General features: G+C 45.6%; 1 protein-coding gene across 6 annotated transcripts in view; it reads left to right on the plus strand.

The window, feature by feature from the left end:
- The window catches only part of LOC111856118 (disintegrin and metalloproteinase domain-containing protein 11-like), a 36,354-nt gene that overhangs the window by 7,028 nt on the left and 9,725 nt on the right, over window positions 1-19,601 (plus strand). For all 6 annotated transcript variants that reach the window (XR_011991786.1, XR_002841056.2, XR_011991787.1 and 3 more), the window contains exons 5-22: window positions 3,375-3,457; window positions 3,606-3,669; window positions 5,219-5,279; window positions 6,015-6,127; window positions 6,412-6,486; window positions 8,063-8,134; window positions 8,470-8,636; window positions 8,860-8,944; window positions 9,313-9,403; window positions 11,789-11,840; window positions 12,047-12,146; window positions 12,685-12,756; window positions 13,299-13,391; window positions 14,308-14,388; window positions 14,501-14,551; window positions 14,683-14,746; window positions 18,982-19,087; window positions 19,394-19,513. Coding sequence is in view for 3 of the 6 variants with exons in the window: in XM_023835801.2 (XP_023691569.2) it covers window positions 3,375-3,457; window positions 3,606-3,669; window positions 5,219-5,279; window positions 6,015-6,127; window positions 6,412-6,486; window positions 8,063-8,134; window positions 8,470-8,636; window positions 8,860-8,944; window positions 9,313-9,403; window positions 11,789-11,840; window positions 12,047-12,146; window positions 12,685-12,756; window positions 13,299-13,391; window positions 14,308-14,388; window positions 14,501-14,551; window positions 14,683-14,746; window positions 18,982-19,087; window positions 19,394-19,513 (1,550 nt within the window). In the remaining 3 variants the exon portion in view is untranslated. The remainder of the gene's footprint in view (window positions 1-3,374; window positions 3,458-3,605; window positions 3,670-5,218; window positions 5,280-6,014; window positions 6,128-6,411; window positions 6,487-8,062; window positions 8,135-8,469; window positions 8,637-8,859; window positions 8,945-9,312; window positions 9,404-11,788; window positions 11,841-12,046; window positions 12,147-12,684; window positions 12,757-13,298; window positions 13,392-14,307; window positions 14,389-14,500; window positions 14,552-14,682; window positions 14,747-18,981; window positions 19,088-19,393; window positions 19,514-19,601) is intronic.

Genomic DNA, 19,601 nt, shown 5'->3' on the forward strand with positions numbered 1-19,601 from the left:
AGAACAGTGTGTTGAACCTTTTGAAGCATCCTGATTGGCGCAAGGGCCAGTGCTGAGCCACGTGTTCAGATTAACCAGGTGGTCTGATTGGTTCTGGACATGAGTCTGTGTTTCTTTTTTAAGGGACATAGGAGAGAGCTCCTGGACAGAGTCTTTGGGATGTCAGTGATACCCGTGGACAGGGCTGACCCACTGAAAATTGGGTTGGGGGTGACAATTGGGAAAGTTCTAGGTTGAGTGATGTGCTTGGCGCAGAATAGAAATTTCCATGATTGTGGGCAGACGCATGCATGACGGAAGCAGGGCACCTTCCCGGCAAGGAGAGCATAATGGAGCAGGATGTGGGTGGTGTCATGGTCTAAGTGCTGGAGCCGAGCAGCATCTCCTTCCTCACGCAGAGCTTCTCTGAAAAGGAGGAGACTGGCGCAGTTAAGCACGAGGAGCAAAGCACTGCCCCTCCACCCACTCTTTCCGAAGTCTCGCACGCCCACATAGCCAATCAGGTGGCGGTTCCCATGGCAACCACTACCTAGAAGCCCCGGCCCACACTGGCCCAGTCCTGTCACTCAGCAGTCGACAGTGCACACAGAAAGAAAAGAGAAAATAAAGAATTGTGGAAATTTTTCAAAGACAGGGATGAAATGCATAGACGATAAGTAATTACCCATTATCTGATAGTCCTTTGCTACTGAGGGCTGTAGTCAGATCTTAAATTCTTTCTGTTTTACTGGCCTAGTTATTTCTTGGTCTCTGTAGCTATTTTCTGAACTACTCTCTGGAATTGTTTGTTTGTTAGCTTTAAGTTATGCAAGGTCTATGCGTGGGCTTGGAGAATGTGCACGGGAGTTTAAAAGTTTTAACACCCCACCAGGAAGTAAGTGGGAGGGTACCTGAAACTGTGTGTCAACCACGGAGAGAGAGAGAGAGAGAGAGAGAGGAGGACAAAGGGGCTGAGTGGAGAGAGAGAGTCCAGATGTCTTTTTCCCTTGGACAGAAATAGTCAGACTGCAGAAGGTAAAGGAAAGCACACGTGTTCGGGCTGCGGAGGGAGATGGTGCTAGTTACAGCCGTCTGTCAAGCCCAAGGTCTCGTCCTAGTCAGAAGGCATCAGGAATCTTCTCATCTCTACATGCGCAGTAATTCTGTCCTGCAGTAGAACCTCACACACTTTTGAGAAGCACGTCTCTGACCAGCGTCATTGTTTGGGTGCCCCGTGCTTCTGTCCTTTAGCCTCCGCCAGCCGGAAATCTGTAAGCGAGGCCCCTGAGACACGGAACGGTGCTCTGCGATGCGATGCTGCGTCAGAGCAAAGAGCACCTGTCAGGCCGGCCACCGAGGAAGAGCGCGGAGGACTAATGTGCGAAAGCGGAGTCAGTTTGCCCTGTCAGGCAGCTCTCGCCGCTGCTGCTTGGCAGGAGTGGGTGAGATGGACTAAAAATTGTATTGCAATACTTTTAGTGTTGTGGAATACATTTCGAGCCTTTCCTGTTTGTTGCTCATATTAAATGCAGGATATTTAAAGAGATACATCCACTTTAAGCACACCCCTTCTTCTTAATTTAAAGAAACTTCATGAAGTTTTCATGATTCTGTGCAAGAGTCAGGAAGACTGTATCTGCATCTCCAGGTTGCTCACCCCGGTATCCTGGCGTATCTGCACTTGTTTGACACTCCCCGCTGTTCCTGAGGGCATGTTTATGGGCTCCAGCTGGAGGGCTGGTCTGGCTTGGAAGGCAGATGTTATGTAATATCTGCAGTCCCCTGGGGGCGTCGGCACGTGCTGTGGCAGACACCTGCAGCGGCTCGCACGCACACAGGGAGCTGCCGACCTGCACCATGACCCCTGTGTCCACACTCACTCACGAGCGCACGCTTCCACGGTCACCCGCTGTCTCATACTGACGTGGCATATCGTGGACTGAGCCCTTCAGGTTCCACTCATGCTCGATCGGGGTACGAATCCACATATCTGTGGTTATTTGAAGTGTTACGATTATTTTAATGTATTTGTGAAAATGCAGTTTTACAAAATACGAGACCCCCCCCCCCCCCATCCCGCACATGCCTCCTAGAGGCCAGCTGACCCCATACTTTCCTATCCTATCATTTAGTCCTCATTTTTCATCTCCTGTTCGGGTTATAGACACCTGCAGACCTATGCGTCCGTGCTGCAAGGTGACCCATCATGTCGCAGCATCAAGTCCAAATAGAGGATCTGTGCCACCCGGGAGCCAAAATACACCTGTGTGTAATTTACACCACGACGTGTGTGTGCACCGGGCTGCGAGGAATGTGTGGTGCGCTAACCATAGTCTTGCTAACACTGCAGAATGGACACCTGATACTCCTCTGCTGACAGCCTGCTGGGATACAATCTGATTTCCTCCATTTACCCCCCTGTGATCTCTGACCTTATTTATTTATTTCACAGAGGATAAGTGCTGCACACATGCACGGTAATGCCTGCGGACACTCTTAAGTGGCTGTAGTGCATCTGCTGCAGAATGCTTTATGCATTTCCTGCCAGTTTAAAGCTCTTTTTTTAAAATGTTGATTCAGTATATCTGAGTAAGGTGGGGCTGGTGACCCCCCCCCCCCCCCCCCCCATAGGCTCCATGGGCTGCTGCAGGAGATGACAGAGGAAACATCCGGCTCTCTGTCATGTATGTTAGGGAGGATCAGTGGGTCGCACTTCCTCCTCGCATCCTTTAGCCTTTGATTCCCACCCCGGCTGCCTGTGTTCAGTTTGCATATCCCCCCCCCAGGGCTTCCGGATTCCTCCTGCAGACCAGAGAGCTGTGGCTGAATGGGTGACCTTCCAATAAGGGGAACCCCTCTGCCCCATGAAGGGATCCAGGCGAAGCATAATCCTGTGCTGGATAAGCAGTTATGGAATATGGATGGGTGCACAGCTATATATCTATTATCCTGGCTGGGGGGGGGGCTGTTTATGTTGGAGAGGTACAGCAGTGACCAAAATTGTGGAAATGCTTCCAATTGTTAGTGATTGCACAACTTTATACAACTGTTGCTCCAGTTACTTATTTAGTGGAGATTTTGTAACATTCTTTGATTGTTTATAAACATTACTGGCAATATTCATATAGTTATATTTAAAGAGTAATGCCAAAAATGGTAGTTCTTTCCACAATTTTGGCCAGTAGTGTATCTGTTCTGGTTGACATGGTCTTTCTGTGAGATGTTATTGGTTGACACGTTATGCCCCAATAAGAAGCCATGCTTGGTTGATAGAGTTTATTTGTTGTGGGGGGGGGGGGGGGTTAGGGGATAAGCGTGTTGCACCTTGGGCCTCCCAGGACATGCTGGGAGTCCCAGTGCAGCCTTGGCGTGACTGGCGCCCCCTGTGTCCGCAGGGGGGGGAGCACTGTTACTACCACGGGCGGGTGAGGGACGTGTCGAGTTCCTGGGCGGCTCTCTCCACCTGCCACGGCCTCCAGTGAGTAGCTACGCCTCATGTTCTTCATGGCGGACTTCTGGACCTCTCTGAGTAGCTCAGGACTGCCGTTCCTCTGGAAAAGCACTTTCCGGTGTTCTCCGGGCGTGAACCCAACCTTTCATGTCTCTGTGCCGTCTACCTCCTATAGGGGCATGTTCTCTGATGGGAATTTCTCCTATGGAATCAAGCCCGTTCTCCACAGTGGTAATCAGGTAAGCTGTGGTCTGGAATGCAGATGTTAGCCCTATTACTCTTTGAGGTACATTGCAGCGTATTATATTATTCTATCGCTCAACAATGATAGTATGAGAGGGAAGGGAATTGTACCCCCACCCCATGCTGAATAGAGGGAAGTCTTCATGTCACTGGTTTGGGGTAAGACATAGCAAGACGTGCCCTGGACCAGATGGGCGATATGGATGCCAGCAGCAAGGCAAGCGCAGCATGGGGCCCCTCGATGGAGATGCTGACAGCCTTGCTGTGACAGGTGGCGCGTGTGTTGGTGTCTGCAGGCTGGCAGCCAGTGACCCGTTCTCTGCTGCGGAGGGCCGTTGAATTAATCATCAACCCAGTACGATCCACCCCTCCGCTGCACAGCCAGACGCACACATGCGCTCGGCCGTCTGCGTGGAGAGCAGCCGTCTCCACAGACAGCATTTGTGTGGCTCCAGAAGGAGAAACCATTTGGGAGGAAGAGTGGAAACTTCTCTTCTACTCCTCTTTGGCAGATCCCCCGAAATCATTTCTCGAGTGTTTTCTGGCTCATTTGAAGCAAGCATCCTCCCGTTAGGTGTGTCTGGAAAAGAGCAGCCCTCCCTACTTCGCTGTCGCATTGTTCCCCCGGTCGCAGGATAGAAAGCAATGAGTCGATGCTCTGTCCCACAGCAGGCCACTGTCCTAATTGACATTGGGAGTGAGGTGGAGTGGGGATTTCATGGCAGCTGCGGCTGTAAACAGCCATGTCGCATAGGACCAGACAACCTCAATACGTCTATCTGTGGTTGGAAGAGCAGGATGAGAAAATCAGCCCCTCTTGCTCCACAGATGTTTTTCTGAATCTTCTTGCAGACATCACCATGGCCTAGAACAAACAGACCGTGAATGACTAAGTCAGAAGGTCCATTTTATTTAATTTATTTATGAGTGTCCTAAATTTACAGTTCTAAACTGATGTTTGCAAAGTGCATATATATCTAACCTCTCCGAATCTGGGACTGTGTTTTGTAGAGAACATAGTTTACCAGTTTTTGTCACTCATCACACTACCCACTGCATTATTTTAGCGCAAACACTTTCTTTCCTATTCACTTCCTTCTACACAATTATTTAATTCCTGTGGGCATCTCTGACTGAGATGCTGAGGTCAGAGCGACCTGAGCGATTCCCAGTTATGACTCCTGGGGATATAGGTAGAGCTCCATTTCATTCCTTTGCAAGACGTATCGATCAAACCTTTCTCCGGAACATTCAATACCTTCTATTCCCCCTGCTTTCCCCTTGTGGCATCTAATGGGGTATTTTTATAAAGTAACGTGTTGTCTAAGGCTGCTGTTACCTCCTAATTTTATAGGCCATTCCAGTTCTAAAGCTTTTACAGTAAATGATGGAGGGTTGTATATGGTGTACAGCCATATATTTTTAATAGGATAAATTCTGTGAGTGAGTTTTGTGGCAGTTCTGTGAGGGTGTGGCGCGATCTCACTGTAACGCTGCAGCTGATGTGCTGATGTCATGGCTGTGATTGGTGTTTGTTTGGTGTAGAAGGAGGATGCCCATCTGGTGCACCGGATGCCCCCCCTGGAGCTGCCACCCTTCTGTCCAGGTGTGAAGCTTCTTAGTGCCTCTACCCCCATCTTCTCTGTCCGCTGGTTCTTTTGCTCTTCGTGTTCTTTCTCTTCATTTTTCTGGCCTCTCCCAGTGTCTCGGCTCCACTCCCACACCTATACCTCAGAAGCCCCCAGTCTTTCCCGTGTGAACTCCTCCGATCCCATGGCTCTGGTTCATCCATGCTTCTTCTGTTCCATCTAATGTCTCCTCAGTGTGTCCTCTCCAAATTTGAAGTCTCCCGGACCTCTTTTCCAAACCTGGATTTTAGGTCCATGAAGTAAATGATGGAGGCATATATCCAGGGGTGCACGTAACTGGTACGCAAGTACGCATTCACCTTTAAGAACGATACGTGTGACAATCGATTGTTTGTAAAAGCGCAAATTGGAACTTATTTTATGTGCATTTGCGCCGCTACGACAAGAAAATACCTTGCATTTTAACCTGTATACCACAAATGAAGTCGAGTTGCATATAAAGATTAAAAAGCATTATATTTTGTTTTCATAGCAGCGCAAATGCACATAAAATAAGTACGAATTTGCGCTTTTACAAACAATCGATTGTCGCACGTATCGTTCTTAAAGGTGAACGTGTACTTGCGTACCAGTAATGTCCATCCTTGCATATATCACTTTTCTCATTTACCTACTTCTTGAGCCAGCATTCCTTATTCCCAATCCTCCGGTCCCACATCTCCGAAACCACCATCCCATTCTTCCCCTAACAGGATGCACACACAACAGCAGTGACACGGGCGAGGACGGGGACATCAATGGTGACGCCAGCCCGGAGTCGGGGGAGCCCACGTTTAGCGAGGGGCTGAGGCGCTCCAAAAGACAAGTGAGGCGTCTTCTCCGAGAGCAGCACCCATCCCCCTCTCACCTGAGAGCATCTTCTCATTGCTGTATGAACAATGCGCAGTGGAAGAAGATGGCAACATGTCTTACTGACCAATACAGGGAATAAATTAGCATAGCTTGGGAACCAAGTGTGAGACTTACCACCTGATCAGCTTTGCCGATTATTTAGTTGCAGATCTGGGTAAACTCAATATTAGATTACAGGTTGAATCAACTAGTTGAACCTACCTTTTTTTACCCGCCCCCCCACCTCCACCCCACCAGGTGCGTCGGACTCAGCATACAGTTCAAACTGAAACTAAGTACATTGAGCTGATGGTGGTCAATGACCATGACCTGGTGAGTAAGAAAGCATGTTCTGTAAAAATACCGGCCTTTGTAACTACGATGATGTACATTATCAGCGAATGTGAAGAGCACATGAAGTATGGAATACAAATGATGCTGCAGCTTAGGGTTTCGGTCTAGAGAATGCATTTTAAATACGTATGTGAAAACATTTTAAAAGCATTATATATGCATGTCTTAAAACATGAAATATCTATACCAGAACTTGAACGGTTTATTTTTGAACAAAGAATCAGACACTTACAGGTTTCCCCTGACATCCGAAAGTAAAGTGTTCCTGTGAAACCTTTTGTAAGCCGAAATAGCATAAAGTGAAGAACCAATTAACGTTTATTTATTATGGTTAAATTATTTGAGCGTTCCAAGACCCAAAAAATTACCTACCAAATCATACCAAATAACACATAAAACCTAAAATAACAGTAACAGTGGGAGCGATATTATAAACACATGGCCTCAGTAGAAATAATGTATGTACAGTGTAGTTTCACTTATCAGAATCAATACACAGGTGGCATCCTATCACGGTGTCATGCTTGAATTCACTGAGCTCCTGAGTCTGCATGCCTAGGTACTTGATTTTATACATCTGTGGCTATGGAAGCGATTGGAACACCTGAATTCAATAATTTGGAGGGATATAATAATAATAATAATAATAATAATAATACATTTTATTTATAGGTGCCTTTCTAGACACTCAAGGACACTGTACAGTTAATGCAGAAGAACAATATAAATATTATTGCGATGTCCCAATATAGTGTATATTAAAGCTGTTAAGGTATGTCAGGATGGTAAGGTATACTTACATGGTGCTTATGAATGCATTATGAATGTATTATGAAGGTGTGCTGAATATTCCATGAATGTATTATAACAACGTTATGAATGTGCAGTTAATGTAAAGCATGACTAAATATATTTACAGAAACGCAGATGGTATAGCTTACTGCACAATATATAAGATATAGCCTAAATAACAATATAAAGTGCAGTGTAATAAATACATAAATCAGTAACATAGATGTTTATTAGCATTATGAAGTACTATGTGTTGTACATAATTGTACGTGTTATACTTTATATGACTGGCAGTGCACGCGAGTAATGCGCTTGCACTGTGACATTATGACAGCTACCATGTCACAAGGTGATTGGAATTTTTCAGCTCCATTATAATCCTATGGAACCACCATTGTATATGTGGTCTGGCGTTGACCGAAATGTCATTATGCAACGCATGACTGTATATCTGTAATTGGCTCGCTGATAAACACAAACTAAACGCTATTTTCACTTTTCTCCTTTTTTCAAAAAAAATTATTTTGTTTGTTAACGAAAAACAGATGCTAAAGTAGGTCTTTTGTAAAAGCGAATGTTTGTAAAGTGGGGGATACTGGTACATTTATTTTGTTTTATCTGAAAGATGTGGGGGAAAATTTTATGGATTAAAAACTGGGTGGTTTCGATCCACCCATTGAGAGTGCTTTTGTCCTTGGTCTCTCTCTGCTCCTGACACGTGCTTGCTTGCCCTGTCCATCCCCTCTACCGTCCTTAACCTTAGTTCCTGCAGCTTCGCAGTTCCACCTCTCAGACCAGGAACTTCGCTAAGGCCGTGGTCAACATGGCCGATGCTGTGAGCACTCTTTTTTTTCAGCGGTCTCAGTAACCCAAACTCTTATAGGCATGTGCATGTGCATGAGTGCTGCCTAGTCGGAAATAAATTGGCACTCCAATTGTTCACAACAATTCTCTGAGTGTAACTTACTGTGCTCCAGATGTTAAATATTAATCACAGACCCAACTTAACATCACAGGGCCTTGAGCGTGTGTGTGTTTTACACCAGCACCATATGTGCTTGTTGTTTCCAATGTGCTAAACATTATTGAGTCGAAGGGAGGAGGACAGTGCGGATCTCTGAAACTTGTCATTGGCTGCTGATCACCGTTATTGTGCTGACCTGATTGCAGATCTACAAGGAACAGCTGAACACCAGGATAGTTTTGGTTGCCATGGAAACCTGGTCATCACAGAATATGGTTTCTGTTGGCAATGACCCCCTCCTGACCCTGCGTGACTTTATGAAGTACAGAAAAGAGAGCATCAAAGAGCACAGTGACGCCACTCACCTACTCTCGTGGGTACTCTTTCTCCCCCCATTAATGGAAGGGATAAGCGATAGCATTGGTGAAATGCAAGGGGTGTGATGGATGCGTTGAGTAGGATGGGGTGCATTATGCAAGGCGAAGGCTTGTTAGAATGAGTAAGTGTCTGTGAGAGTTGGGGAGGGATCTGCACTGCTTCCAATAATCCAGGCTGCTGATGCTGACATTGCTGGCGAATCTCCTCCTTGCCTCCAGAGGGCGCACCTTCCAGAGCAGCCGAAGTGAGACAGCCTACATTGGCGGCATCTGTTCCATCACTCGAGGTGGAGGCGTCAATGAGGTGAGGGTTTCTCCTTTGTGTCATCATGCCATTATAGTTCTCTATTTCTTTGCCATTTTATCCATCAGAGACCCAGCATATTCAATTTTTTTTCTCGGTTATTCTCCTCACCTACAGCCCTTCTTCCCCTTGTGATCTCGTCTGTCTTCCCAGCAGACACGCAGCCCTGTTGGCAGGGACCTTGCATCCCTCCCCATGTTTCCTGGCACTTTCGTAATGATCTCAGTGCTAGAAATATCCTGCCCGTGCACCGTAGCGTGTGCTTGCCGTGACGTTTTGGACAACGGCTTGCGGTTTCATGTGGCTGCCCAGCCCCCGAGTGTCCCGTCGCGGCCTCTGTCCTTACTTACCGTCTCTGTGTTTTCCAGTATGGCAATGTGGGCCCTATGGCCATCACTCTGTGCCAGAGCCTGGGCCAGAACATCGGAATGATGTGGAACAAGGACCAGACCACCGCAGGTAACGTCCCTAAAAGCACCCACAATCCCACACCACCTGCTCCATGCTTTCCCAGAGCTAGGAAATCCCCACTCATTCCAGAGTTTGGGAAGCACACAGGGGCTATCTTCCGTGCTGATTGGCTGTGGTTAGATCCCTCTGCTGGGTGGTGATTAGTCAACGTAGCTGCCTGCTCTGTGAAGGGACGCCTGGAGCAGCTCGACTTATTAGCGCTGCAGTCCTGCTCCAACATTTGCGATCATGCAGGATCGGCTCCAAACTCATTAGAAGCTTTTGCAGGGGTTATAATCTATGCGACTGGTCATCTGGTCATGTGCAATGGGCCATTTTAGAGTACAGACCCGACTTATTTTGAGTGTCCGCCAACCCTTTTATGACGTTCTGTGTCACTGGCCACTTTGCCACGAGTAGCCAGAGCGTGTTTACTAGCCGTAGCTGCTGCTTTCTCCGTGGCAGTTTGGCCTGCTGGGAAACCCCTTGAGGAGTTACTGTAGGCCATCCGTAATTAAGCGACAGACCAATTTCAACAAGGTCGGCGGCCTTTAGAATGGGCAAGCTGCTGAGGAATGAGTCAGTCCATAGGAACTTGCTCTGTGACTCTGGCTTCTGGTCAGGTCAAGCCAGGCCACAAGTTCACCATCATTTAGGGACAAGGTGCTGGGGCTGGGTGACCTATTGTGCATACTACACAAAAATTATGTTGGTAGAAAGACCCGGATTACAATCTAGGTTCTGGTGGACTGAGCATATAATCTAATGCAAAAATGAAGCAAGGAAGGAATGAATGAGTGAATGAATGAGTGAGTGAGCAAATGAATAAACAAACGAGAGGGTTTCTTCTTCCAGGCCCAAAGAACATTGAATTTTCTATTGGGATACGTTCTGTTCCAACTATACACAAAAAACTCCAGTGCTGAAATGATCCCCTAATGTATAGTGTCTTAACCCCAACACTGGAAAGATATGGACAGTAATCAATAGTAATAATAATAATAATAATACAGTATCTGTAGTTATACTGTGTTATTATTATGCTGTAACAATAATACTTCCATCAAGGGTTATTCCATGCTTTGTGACCATAGCTTCTAGGATAGTCTCCAGATCCCTGAGAGATAAGGCATGTGGGTGTAAAGGATGGCTGGATGAATGGAATACAATAATAATACAGTATCTGTTATCTGAATCGGCATAGAAAGACACAAACTTATAATGTAAAATACGTTTTTGTATATTGTTGGTGGAGGTGGGGGTGTCTTATTTTAAGAGATTCTATTATAGCTATTCTTTATGGAAGCAGGAATGCTTAGGTCTCACCAAGGGACAGGCTGTTGTCATTATCATTAATATGTAAGTACTGAACTTAGAAATTAAACACTGTAATATTTAAAGCCCAGATTATTTTTGTCAAACTATGACAGGAGCTCAGTTGCCTTTACTTCCTATTATTAGTGACTATAGATAAAAGGAATTGGTGTGATTGGATATTAGGTATTCCTTGACCCCTTTGGACAAAAAACAAGGTTTCTTTTGCTGGGTAGTGGAGAGTGGGCTTGAAATCGCAGTTGTGCAGCTCTGCTATGGCCTCTCTGTGCTGGGTGCGCTGCTGGGTGACCTCGCTTATAATCCTGGTAGACTCTGATGGCTCTCCTGCATTTTCTGCGGCTCTCTTCTGCCCCTGCAGGCTTCATGGGTGACCTTATATTTCAGCTGGTAGCAATGGAAATGGCTTATGCCCGCTCTTGTTTTCTCTCCTGGCTTTGGTTTAACGATGCGAGGTTTGTTGGGTGGTCAAGCAGCACAGGAAAGAGAGCACTTGGATGAGGGCCTTCTTTGGTAGGCCGATGATCCTTATGCTGTTATGGTGGTTAGTCAGCTTTGATTGATCAGCTCTGTACTCTAAAATGGTCCATTGCACATGACCAGATGACCAGTCGCATAGATTACAACCCCAGCAAAAGCTTCTAAAGTGTTTGGACCTGATCCTGCATGATCGCAAATGTTGCATAACCATGTTCTGTCTTAGATCAGCGGCTTTAGCTTTTAGCTGGACATCGCTGTTGGTTAGCGCTCCGCTTATCATTTTCAGTGCTTGTATGTGTTCACTAAGTAAGTTTGCATTGCATTCAGTCTAAGCGATCCGCTGGGCAGACTGCATGACGTGAAGCTTTGGATGTAATAGTAGATTTGAACTCGGCGGTCTTCTAAGAGGCTGACCAGGGTTGCCACGTTTAAATCATCAGAGGTGGCAGGTGCTTATACCGTCTCATTGAGGCTTTGGTTAGATCCAACAATTTGGAGCTTCTCGTTCACCTGAACACCTGTCAGATGTGCAGGCAACACACAAGCTGCCTCCGACCTGGACTCTGCTTATCTCTCTCACAGCCGACTGCAGGTGCCCTGATGCCTGGCTCGGATGCATCATGGAGGACACTGGGTACGCACCACCCTCCACTAACTGGGCATACCCTTGCAACACCAGGAACTTCAGTCCCACCGATGGATGACTAAAAATATTTTATCCTCATATATGCGTCACAAGTCAATGTGAATCATTTTCCAATTGTTTAGAACACAATCGAATTTGGAGCACGGCTAACGTACTACACTGTCTAGTAATACCCAGGAATGTCTCGTCATTAGGTATTACTTGCCCCGCAAGTTTTCTCACTGCAGCGTGGAAGAGTACATTCGCTTCCTGCAGCAAGGGGGCGGCAGCTGCCTCTTCAACAAGCCCAACAAGGTGAGCAAGGAGGGACAAGGTGCTGGGGCTGGTCCACTACGCACCCAGACTCTCAGCGGACGTGCGTGCGCCGCAGTAGCTGGCTAAATCGGCGACCCCTCAGAAGTCGGCGCCCTACATCGTATAGCCATTCTGCGCCGGCACTTCAGAGGGCGAGGGTACTTCTAGGGGTTCGAGAAAGTTCACTTTGTCTAGGACATGCGTTGCCGTGCACAACTGAAAACAGCTGGCTGTGTCGCCGCCCCCCCCCCAGACGTTAGTGCCATAGGTACCCCACTGTGTCGCCTACGTTTCAGCCCTGGTGGTGCTAATGCAGTTGTGAGGTACGCCGAAGTGCTGAATCTTAGTGTGCACTAGAACAGAGTAGGCATCAGATTAAAGAACCTTCATGCCTATAGTCCACTCAAAGCAGTTTACAGGCAGCCCAACAAGAATATTTAGGAAATATGTACCATGACGAGGTCAACTGACGTGGGCAGTTTTTCTAGTATGACATTTTAAAGCATTCGTTTCCACCTTTCTGTGTCCTGACCCTTAGCTGCTGGACCCCCCCGAGTGTGGGAATGGTTTCGTGGAAACGGGTGAGGAGTGCGACTGTGGCTCTCAGGTGGTGAGTCTCTGTGGCGGCTCTGTGCTCCCCCTAGTGGTCTTTTGTGATGACAGAGCTGAGAGGCAGGGCAGGGGAGAGTGAATACTGCAGACTTAATAAAAGAGGATTTATCCATTTATTACTCATTAACTGATTTTTCCAGATATTTTTATTTAGCTCAGTTCAGTTTCTCACTCATGTACTTTCTGGTAGTGTTCTGGTTTAACCAGTAAAATTGTAGTTCCTAACCGTCATTTTGTTGATACAGGTTTTGTACTAAAACCCTGACACATAAGACTAGCCAGCTATCTACATCTTCCTCTTATCCACTCTTGGAAAATTTGCATTATGTTTACATTTCACTACGTTACGTTGTTACATGTCTGCATATTTATTGTTATAATTGTATATATTTTCTTCCTGAATGCACCTTAATTTATACTTGCCTTCTCCATAGTAGAACTGACTGTTTACTGTGCATAGGACAGCAAGCTTTTAAATCTTGAATCTCATGCTACCTGATAATTGTGTAGTCTGAGCAGATCTGTCGGCTCTCCCCGCAGGAGTGTGCACGCAGGGGGGGGGCTTGCTGTAAGAAGTGCACTCTGACACATGACGCCATGTGCAGCAACGGCCTGTGCTGCCGCGGCTGCAGGGTAAGTACCCTGTGCTCCTTTACTGTGCATCCTCTGCCTCTGCTCTGCTGCTCTTGGCATCATTGAGCCCTGACTCTCTGCTTCACAATCCCTGTTTCTGTGTGCTGTGTTCTCTCAGTCTGTGTCCCACAGTCCCTGTTTCTGTGTGCTGTGTTCTCTCAGTCTGTGCCCCACAGTCCCTGTTTCTGTGTGCTGTGTTCTCTCAGTCTGTGCCCCACAGTCCCTGTTTCTGTGTACTGTGTTCTCTCAGTCTGTGCCCCACAGTCCCTGTTTCTGTGTGCTGTGTTCTCTCAGTCTGTGCCCCACAATCCCTGTTTCTGTGTACTGTGTTCTCTCAGTCTGTGCCCCACAGTCCCTGTTTCTGTGTGCTGTGTTCTCTCAGTCTGTGCCCCACAGTCCCTGTTTCTGTGTACTGTGTTCTCTCAGTCTGTGCCCCACAGTCCCTGTTTCTGTGTACTGTGTTCTCTCAGTCTGTGCCCCACAGTCCCTGTTTCTGTGTGCTGTGTTCTCTCAGTCTGTGCCCCACAATCCCTGTTTCTGTGTACTGTGTTCTCTCAGTCTGTGCCCCACAATCCCTGTTTCTGTGCCCTGTGTTCTCTCAGTCTGTGCCCCACAATCCCTGTTTCTGTGCACTGTGTTCTCTCAGTCTGTGCCCCACAATCCCTGTTTCTGTGCCCTGTGTTCTCTCAGTCTGTGCCCCACAATCCCTGTTTCTGTGCCCTGTGTTCTCTCAGTCTGTGCCCCACAATCCCTGTTTCTGTGTGCTGCATCATATATCTCTAGGCCCTATCACCAAATTGTTTCAAGTCATTTCCGTGTGTCATGTCTTTTATTTATGTAACATACATTGAGCATGGAGCAGGAGTTGTGTAACCATGTTCTGTGTTAGAGTTTTGGTATGCGTTGTTTGTGGCAGTACGAGTTAAGAGGAGTGGTCTGTCGAGAGCCGGTCAATGACTGCGACGTCCCAGAGATGTGCACTGGAGACTCTAGCCAGGTATAGCCAGTGCCGCCAGTGCCTGCGTGGTGCCAGTGTAGTACAGTTCTCTGGCATTTATGAGCAGACATTTAACATGACTGTATCCTTTGTGAAACTGTCCCCAATGCAGTGTCCTCACAATGTTCACAAGCTGGATGGGTACTTTTGTGACAACAGCCAGGTAATGGCTCAGTTGCCCGTGTGCCTGAATTACAGGGCTGTGTGTGCATGAATGCATGCTTGTTTGGGTAGGCCTGTTTGCAAAGCAGCAAACCCCAGCTGTGCAGTGCTGATGCTCTCTGTCTCCATCAGGGCCGCTGTTATGGAGGCCACTGCAAGACTCTGGATGCACAGTGTAGAAGCCTGTGGGGCCACAGTAAGTGCAGACATACTCCTCTCCTCATCTGTCCTACATTCACTCTTGTGGGTTTTACAGTTTTTCTCAGTGGCTTTAGTACATTCTTACATTTTCAATTGTTTATGACATGTTGCTCAAAATATATTGTACTGGTACTCTGCTGAATAGTCTTACAGACATGGACAAACTTGTTGGTACCCTTCCATAAAAAACAAAAAGAAAACACAACTGTCTGAAATAACTTGAAACTGACAAAAGTTTAATGGCATCCCCTATTGTTTATTCCATATTTAATTGCTTTGGATTATTGATTCAATTGAATATTTTATAGAATTAAACAAATGAAAATGGCATGCACATAAAAGATGGTACCCTTAATATAATAATTTGTGGCATCACCTTTTGCCAACAAGCGATCTCTGTACTTCACAATGAGACGTCTACATTTGCCAACAGGTAGTTTGGCCCACTCTTCCTGAGCAAACTGCTCAACCTGTCTCAGGTTTGAAGGGTGGCATCTCCACACTGCGATTTTCAGATCTTTCCAATAGGATTAAAATCTGGGCTCATGGAGGGCCATTTAAGAATAGTCCAATGTTTTTTTTCTCAGCCATTCTTGAGTGCTTTTAGCTGTATGTTTTGGGTCATTATCCTGTTGACTGGGGCTGAGCTTTCTGACACTGGGCAGTATGTTTCTCTCCTGGATGCCTTAGTAGTCTTGAGACTTCATTGTGCGCTGCACAGATTCAAAGTTCCTTGTGCCAGATGCCGCAAAGCAGCAATACTCAAAGCTCAAAACATAACCAAGCCTCCTCCATGTTTCACAGTAGGTATGGTGTTCTTTTCTTTTAAAGCTTCATTTTTCCTTCTCCAAGCATAGGTCTAATGTGACTGGACAAAAAGCTCCAGTTTTGTCTCATCGGTCCAAAGGACATCCATCCATCCATTTTCTGAAACCGCTTAATCCCAACTGGGGTCGCAGGGGGGACCGGAGCCTATCCCGGGAACAATGGGCACAGGCGGGAACCAACCCTGGGCAGATGCCAATTCACTACAGGGCGAACACACTCACACAACTACAGGGCCAATTTAGACTCGCCAATCAACCTATCCTGCATGCTTTTGGACCGTGGGAGGAAACCAGAGCCCCCCGCGAAAACTCCAAAGGACATTCTCCCAGAAACTTTGGGGCTTGTCAAGATGCATTTTGGCGAATTCCACTCTGGCTTTTTATGTTTCTCTGTCAATAGTGGAACCCTCCTGGGTCTTCTTCCATGGAGGCCATTATAGTTCAAAATTTGACGGATGGTGCAATCAGAAAGTGACATACCTTGACCTTGGAGCTCAGCTTGAATAGTTTTGGATGGTTTCCTTGGCTCTTTTTCTACCATCCACCCTATTCTTCTGATCAACCTGGGGTTGCATTTCCTCTTGCGTCCACATCCTGGGAGGTTGGCTACAGTCCCATGAACCTTAAACTTTTTAATAATATTGGCAACTGTGGTCACAGGAACATGACGCTGCTTGAAGATGCTCTTATAGCCTTTACCTTTAACATGGTTATCTATAATCTTCTTTCTGAGCTCCTCAGACAGCTCTCTCCTTTGCTTTCTCTGGTCCATGTTCAGTGTGCTGCACACAATGATACCAAACAACACAGTAGCATGTTCTTTCCCTTTAAATAGGCTGAATGGCTGATGAAAGGCTTGAAAGCACCTGTGATACTAATTAAGGTTAAACACTTAGTTTGAAACATGACTATAATGCAAGGGTAAATAATCTCTTTAGGGGTACCAACAAATCTGTCCATAATATTTTCGAATATCTTTGTAATATAAACAACGAATCATTTCTTTTCACAATTTTATTGGTTTACTTTATCACATACTAAAGGCGTGCAGGTATACATTAGACAATTGCTTTTAATTGAATTACTTTTCAGAAGAAATAAAGCATTGTTTCAATGAGCTGTAAGGGTACCAACAAATCTGTCCATGTCTATACTCCCAAAAATATCTAGGCATTAGTTTATTGTATAAGTTACAAAATGGTTGAACCAGTTGTCATAATCGATGAAGCATTTATTTGAATTCTTGAATTCTTTATACATCTCTTTTGCAGTTTTTTTTATATAAATGTGTCCTGAATTGATTAATTACTCTCAGCTGAATCTTGACTTTCACCGATATAGGAGAAAGTTTGAAGTGTTAGATCAACCAGTGATCATCCAGTGATCAACCAGTTCTCTAAAATAGCTCAGAGGTGCATAATGAAAAAGTATAACTGTGCATTTTCAATCATTGTCATGAAAACCTTAGTCATAGTTTACATCGGAAAATACTTAGAGTACACTGTTCTATTTACAACATGGGTAAGCATTTTGACCATCTTGTTCATGAACAATGACAAAAGGACTTGTCATTCTGGTGGTCATGTGGTGCTGTTTGTATGAATTGTTCTGAGAAATGCACTTACTGTTTTGCAAATGTTAAGGATGATTCGAGAAATGTACCAAAGCGGCTGAGGAAAAACTGTATAGCTGCTGCTTTATAGAGACATAGGTAAGGGTAGTGAAATGAAGGAGGTCATCGGTTTGTACGAGAGCTGCCATTTGCTCGGAAGGTCGCATTAGATTGAAATGGGAAATTTTACCTGGAATCATTAAGTCTGCAACCACCTTTAGCTAATGCCAGCCTTATTTTGTCAGGCACTATATATGCATTGCACTTGTGAGAAGCTTTTCTTTATACAAATTGTCAAAGAAATGGTATAGTGGCATGTAGTGTTGAAGTAGTGAGTCTGGTCTTGGTCTCGAGACCACTTTTTCACTTATTTGGTCTTGTTCTGGAATTGAAGGTATTTCTACTCACTCTTTAATTGGTCTCGGACTACAGCATTTATGGTTCGGATTTGTAATTTTGGAATCAGACGCAAGACTGAGTGTTTTTTCACCCCAGTGATAAACTTTCTGATTTCTCCTACTGCTCTCGAAATAATAAACATTAATAAAATACAATGACTAAAATAAAACTGCAATTGATCTTTTATTCACCTTCATTGTACTAGCTGTGTAGTGATTTATTTTATCTTATTCATTTTTGAAAAGACAGTCACAGAGTATGACGCTACCCTGGAAATAACTCAGAACAGATACGATGCTGTTATTCAATTTGGCCACGTTAATAATATAAGTGATTTTCTCAAATGCAAGCACACTCTGCTATAATTCTTTGATAGGTTTGCCTTTTCATTACCATATCAGCTTTGCATGCAGCAGGGTCTGCTTGTAGAAGAAAAACAGCAGCTGTATCACATGTGACATACCACAAATCATTTCTCTTTCTTTATCTTTCATCTTGACTGGTTTCAAACTTCGCTGAGCTAATAAAACTGAAGAGGGAAAACAGTTCAGACTGTTCTGTTCCGAATAGGCTTGGCACTCACCCTGTTCTATGGGATTGTCCTGTATTGAAAAAAATCCTGCTTCTTTCTGACCCAATATGGGACTTGATTTGTCACATATTATTCAAACGTATGATCACCCTCCCTGTGCCCCCCCCTCCCTCCCTTGCCATGGCAAAAAAACACAGTTGGGACCCCCCCTCCCCCCTTTAAGGACAGGATATGTGATAATTATGACAGATGGTCACTATTGAAATCTAAAACTGTGTTTGAAATTAAAGGATTGTGAATAATAAAACGGTGCTTTTAATTATTAGCTGGGGTGATGATTATAGTAAATAAGTATAATTAAATTAAAACCATGGTCTTGAAAACGGACTTTATATTTTCTGGTCTCAGTCTTGTCTCTGTCTTTAGTTACCCCCGCCCCCCCAAATTGTCAGTCTTAACTTGATCGCAACCCCCTCAAAGTCTTGGTCTTGACTTGGACTCTGTCCTCTAAGGTCTTGGTCATGCACTCAATATAGATGGGTTTGTCATCATATTTTGCTCATTAGATCTTATAAGATTTATTTAACAGACGCTTTCGTCTAAAGCAGTAGAGTAAGAGTAAGAACGAGAGCAGGGGTCAGACAGTGTCTCTGGAGCATTTGGAGTTAACAGCCTTGCTCAAGGGCCCAACAGTGACATCACTCTGCTGGTCATTGGATTCCAGCTGGCAATCTTCCAAACTCTGAAGCCAAGCCCTAGTGTTTATGGTTTTCTGTATTTTCTGCCCATCTAGTGGATGAATGTGGTATTGCGTTGCACCAGTGCTACATGCCAAATAAAGCGCAGCCTGTGTCTTGCAGACTCTGCCGACCGCTTCTGCTATGAGAAGCTGAACAGCGAAGGCACAGAGAAGGGAAACTGTGGTCGCGATGCCAGCAGCCAGGCCTGGGTGCCATGCAACAAACAGTGAGTCCACAGCCGTGCAGCTACTTGGGACTGTTTTTCTTAATAGACATTCTCCCTGTATGAACATCCTGTCATCATTTCTAATCTATCTCAGATATGTCACCGTTTTTACACGTTTCTTTTTCCTCGTATTTTGCATTTTTCCATTTTTCATTATTGCTTATTTCTCTAGCACTCGCTGACTCATCTCATTCCATTGTGCTGTACGCCTTTATTCCCCCCCCCCTCCGCACCCCCCCCCCATTCTGAAATGTCTCTTCTCCTGCTCCACCCCTCTGCCCCGATCCTCCTGACTCATGCTGTCAGGGATGTGCTTTGCGGATTGCTGCTCTGCTCCAACATGACCGTGAAGCCGAAAGTGGGGGAGGTGCAGGGCGAGGTCACCAGCCTGACCATCTACCACCAGAACAAGTACATGGCCTGCCGGTGAGCCTTCCCATGGCGCTGGGAGACGGATTTAACTGATATTTGGTCGGAAACCGTTTGTAAAAAGACACATTGTGCACATTGTGTA

The sequence above is a fragment of the Paramormyrops kingsleyae genome, chromosome 5, assembly GCF_048594095.1.
Source record: "Paramormyrops kingsleyae isolate MSU_618 chromosome 5, PKINGS_0.4, whole genome shotgun sequence".
Classification (NCBI taxonomy): Eukaryota; Metazoa; Chordata; class Actinopteri; order Osteoglossiformes; family Mormyridae; genus Paramormyrops; species Paramormyrops kingsleyae.